The sequence below is a fragment of the Panicum virgatum genome, chromosome 9K (genome assembly GCF_016808335.1).
Source record: "Panicum virgatum strain AP13 chromosome 9K, P.virgatum_v5, whole genome shotgun sequence".
Classification (NCBI taxonomy): Eukaryota; Viridiplantae; Streptophyta; class Magnoliopsida; order Poales; family Poaceae; genus Panicum; species Panicum virgatum.
Genome location: NC_053144.1, coordinates 54,828,305 through 54,832,554, shown reverse-complemented (window position 1 = coordinate 54,832,554; position 4,250 = coordinate 54,828,305). Strand labels below are relative to the sequence as shown.

Sequence of the window (4,250 nt, the reverse complement as noted above, 5' to 3'; positions counted from 1 at the left end):
CTCTTACTATAGTTTAATTAACGTGTTCCGGCAACCAAGTGTAAGGATGGAATCTCCATCATTTCAGTGTGTCTTGTTATAAAGAAACATAATTAATCATAAGTGGAAAATTTAAGAAGAGTCATCAAGACTGGTTTTCATTTTCATAATGCGAGACTTTACATGGTACTTCCTCTAAGACAACCATTTTTTACCATAATATGGTACTCCCTCTATCCTAAAATATAGCTATGTTTGTGTTTTTCCTATGTCAAATCTCTTAAACATTAACTCTCGATACAATAAAATCATAAGATTGAAAAAACAAAATTATATTAGTTGATTTATCATTAAACCAACTAGCATGTAACTTTTTATATCTAAAACTAATTATTTCTAGAGATATTGTTTTTTTAGATTACACAATACAACGCAGACACTCGCAACGCGCACTCACACTCCTATGAACACACATACACAAACCCTATCCCTATGAGTATCTTTAAAGACTGAGCCGGCAAATCCTCGAGATTGATGAAGTCACCACAGGCGCCTCGCTGTCGACGGGAACGTCGCCTACCACTGAATGCACAATGCCGTTAAATCCCAGAATATTCGCTCTCATGGAGAGTCGAACCCAGGATCTCATGTGCTATTGAGGCTCTTATAATCACTAGGCTACATGCCCTTTCACCTAGAGATATTGTTGGTTAAAGATAATTAAACGTGTTTGACTTCGGATAATATTTGTGGGCCTTTGAGGTTGTGAGATGCCAAAAAAGAGGGTGATCTCTACACTTCAGGGAGAAAGATGAATAGCATAAAAGTGGAAAATGGTAACACAATGCTCTCTTCTAGAGTAAAATGCATTGCCGGACCTTGAACTTGGCTTGTAATATTATCTAGGTACCCAAACTTCCAAAATAATATGCAAATCTTGAAACTTGCTAATCATATCACGTGAGGTCCAAATTACAGTTGCTTAAAGCTAAACCAAAAGTTTTATAATTTTATCAAATATAAAGCTATATATAAAACATATAAAAAAAGAACAAATTTACTTGTACAAATATTTGCAAATACAAAGATCTGTAAAAAATTATATGATAAAATTTGTAAAAAATAAGGAAAAAAATATTATGGAGGGAACATCGTAAAAATATTAGGACATAAAGTTTTAAAATAAAATTTTGGAGAAAATTTTGAAAATATAAGAGTTGAGAGCAAAAAGATTCAAAAATAAAATTTGGACCCACATTTAAGCTCCATATATATATCAGCAAAAATACTTCAGCTTTATAACTTAAAACCGGTGATTAGGACTTTACATGATACAATTAGCAAGTTTGAGGATCTAAATATGCATTTTGAAAAGTTTGGAGATCTAGATGATACTAGGAGCCAAGTTCGAAGACCGACGTCCGACGGTGAATTTTCTCTCTCTTGTATTACAAATGCAATGTCATATATATTGACTTGTAAAATTTTTGTAACATTGACTACATACCATTCTAAATAGTAAATACTCCATTGAAAGCACAGCGAAGGAATATATATAATTTGACTTTATTACCACCGACTTTAGTACAAACTCCAAATTTTAGGTGCAAGGTTCGCAGTAATAATAATAGTGCACAACACAACTACTCGAGCACTCAGCGCGAGATGGACGGATCGGAGGGAACGGGAAAACGAGGCCGCGCCGTACGTAGCCGCCAGCTGCCAGCTAGCTAGGCGCCGCCGGCGACCGGGACGTACGGGGTGGCGCAGAGCACCAGCGGCGTGCGGCGGCGGACGCCGAGCCCGGGCGCCTCCGCCATGTCGACCTCCTTGACGCCCTCCGGCAGCGACCAGTCGAAGTGGTAGAGCAGCCCGACGAACGCGAGCTCCATGCTGGCGAGCCCGTAGTTGAAGCCGGGGCACATCCGCCGGCCGGAGCCGAAGGGGAGGAACTCGTAGCTGCCGCCGGTGAAGTCGCGGGAGCCGTCCTCGAACCGCTCCGGCTTGAACTCGTCGGGGTCCTCCCAGTACTTGGGGTCGCGGCCGATGGCCCACGCGTTGATGATGACCCGCGACTTGGCCGGGATCGTGTAGCCGTCGAGCTCGCACTCCTCGATGCTCTCGCGGGGCACCAGCAGCGGCGCCGGCGGGTGCAGCCGCAGCGCCTCCTTGATCACCAGCTTCATGTACTGGAGGTTGCTCGCCTGCAGGTCGTCCTCCGTCACCACCGCCTTCCCACGGAACGCCTCCCTGATCTGCCCCTGCAGCTTCTTCATCACCGCCGGGTTCCGCATCAGCTCCGACATCCCCCACTCCATGGCCGACCCCGACGTGCCCGTGCCGCCCGCGAACATGTCCTGCACATGGTTTTAAACCGTCGGCTAAGGAGTTCAGCGGCAAGGCTGCCGACGTTTTGCAGGCATTTAGGGAACTATAGCCAGCTTTAGCGGATTAAATGCTATAGCGGCTGCCATTCCTAGTAGCTATAGCTGTGTGCGTGCTTTCCATTTTCTATGTGCAAGCTGGAGACCATGCATGCATATTGGAGGTTTAATTAGCTAAGCTAGGTTACCAGTATGATGGCCTTGATGATGCTGTTGGTGAGTTGGAAACCGAAGCCTCCTTTCTCCTGCAGGCCGATGAGCACGTCGACGAGGTTCTCGTCGACGTCCTCGGCGGGGACGCCGCTCCGGATCTTGTCGGCGCGGGCGGCCTTGCGCTCCTCGATGATCTCCTCGAGGATGGTGTCCACCGTCCGGTGGATCTCCTTGAGGCTGCGCGTCATGCCGGTGAGCTTGGCCAGCACGGCGGTCCAGGTCGGGAACAGGTCGGGGATGTTGAAGCCGCTGGAGAGGCCGACCACGGCCTTGGTCGCCGCCAGGAACTCGGCGGCGTTCTTGCGCTTCTTCCCGAACGCCGCCCGGGACACGACGCTGTTGGTGATGCTGTGGAACATGACGCTCAGGTTCACGGGCGTCCCCGGCCCCGCCGCGCGGATCTCCTCCACCTTCAGCATCACCTGCATGCATGCAAAATCTATCACTGTGATGCATGCTCTTCAGTTCAGTCTCCCGTTCATTTTGTTTCCTTTTAATTTTGCCATTATTTGTCACTTTTTTATTGTTCGATGTAGTACTACTACTTTGGTTTGTCCCACGTCAGGACCATGCATGACAGCCGTCACGTCCGTCCCGACAGATTGCACAGTCGTTCAGTCTTTTGTCATGTTTGGCGAATGTGCAGTCACCATCAAGTTACTGTTTTCGTTCTTGGCAGCGTTTAGTTTCTGCTCCCATAGCAGCAAGCAAGCAGCCACGCATCATTCACGCATGTGCAGTTGTGCACATTGCTACTCCTGCATGCCGCTGCTGCTCACCTCGTCCTCCCGGATGTGGCGGAACGAGAGGACGCGCTTGGGGCTGAGGATCTCGGCGGCGCAGAGCTGGCGGAGCTTGCGCCAGTAGTCGCCGGAGGGCGCGAAGAGGATGTCCACCCACTCGTAGCCGACGATCTCCCCGGCCAGGAGCTTGGGCCGGGTGGCGAAGTTGGTGTCGTGCGTCTTGAGCACGGCGCGCGCCGTCTCCCTGGACGTGGCCACCACCAGCGGCGTCTGCCCGAGCTGCAGCATCAGGAGCGGGCCGTGCGCGGCCGCCAGGTCCCGCAGCGCGCGGTGGGGTAGCACGTTCACGAGGTGGTGCATGCTGCCGACCACCGGCAGCCGCCAGGGCCCCGGCGGCAGCCGCCGCCGCGGCTTCAGCGCCAGCTTCACCAGCTGCAGCAGCGCGACGGCCGCCACGGAGAGGAGCAGCGACTGGTAGAAGAACTCGTCCATGGCTATACCGTACCTGCACTGCACGGCAGGAACTAATTAAGGCAATGTAATCCCCCGGTTGCCGGTTAGGTTATTAGCTATAAATACTAGCTTACAGAGAAATTATACTTAGCCTATACCAAGCTAGGGCGAGGAGCAGAGGGTAGCTAGACCTCCTGCTAGTGCTTGCTCGCTTGGTGAGTTGGTCTGCTGCTCTGCTCCCCCGGGTGGTGGCGGGTATATATAGCGCCAACGAGGGGCCTACAGCAAGTACCCACCCGGAGATGGACGACGCGAATCTTGATGCCAGCGCTACTAGCATGTACTCATTTTTCAAATAAAATGACGAAAAACAGCCGTAATTTTGGGGATGGATATATGATTCATCCGTTTCTGATACGATTCAACGGCTCAAGATAGATGGAGCACTACTCGTCGTATCCTCCTTTCCATCTCCCGT

The 4,250-nt window shown here is 50.1% G+C and overlaps 1 protein-coding gene across 5 annotated transcripts; it reads right to left on the bottom strand.

Moving 5' to 3' along the window:
* Positions 1–1,495: 1,495 nt before the first annotated feature.
* On the bottom strand, positions 1,496–4,014 carry LOC120652396 (premnaspirodiene oxygenase-like). 5 transcript variants are annotated; one of them, XM_039930202.1, is made up of 4 exons: positions 3,931–4,014; positions 3,356–3,829; positions 2,552–2,998; positions 1,496–2,336 (listed from the first exon to the last, which is right to left on the bottom strand). In XM_039930202.1, the coding sequence occupies exons 2-4, from the start codon at positions 3,809–3,811 to the stop codon at positions 1,710–1,712; spliced, it is 1,530 nt and encodes a 509-aa protein (XP_039786136.1). In that variant the 5' UTR covers positions 3,812–3,829; positions 3,931–4,014; the 3' UTR covers positions 1,496–1,709. The 5 variants fall into 5 exon arrangements, with proteins under 5 accessions (XP_039786136.1, XP_039786137.1, XP_039786138.1 ...); XM_039930203.1 differs by having other exon boundaries at positions 3,356–3,824; positions 3,931–4,011; XM_039930204.1 differs by having other exon boundaries at positions 3,920–3,990.
* Positions 4,015–4,250: the final 236 nt, after the last annotated feature.

Bases quoted from the DNA above. Each gene is read 5' to 3' on its own strand.
- LOC120652396 (XM_039930202.1), bottom strand. From the start codon at position 3,811: ATGGACGAGTTCTTCTACCAGTCGCTGCTCCTCTCCGTGGCGGCCGTC. The intron at 2,999-3,355 runs GTGAGCAGCAGC...GCATGCATGCAG, and splicing joins GCCACATCCGGGAGGACGAG to GTGATGCTGAAGGTGGAGGA. The intron at 2,337-2,551 runs GTAACCTAGCTT...AACCATGTGCAG, and splicing joins TCATCAAGGCCATCATACTG to GACATGTTCGCGGGCGGCAC.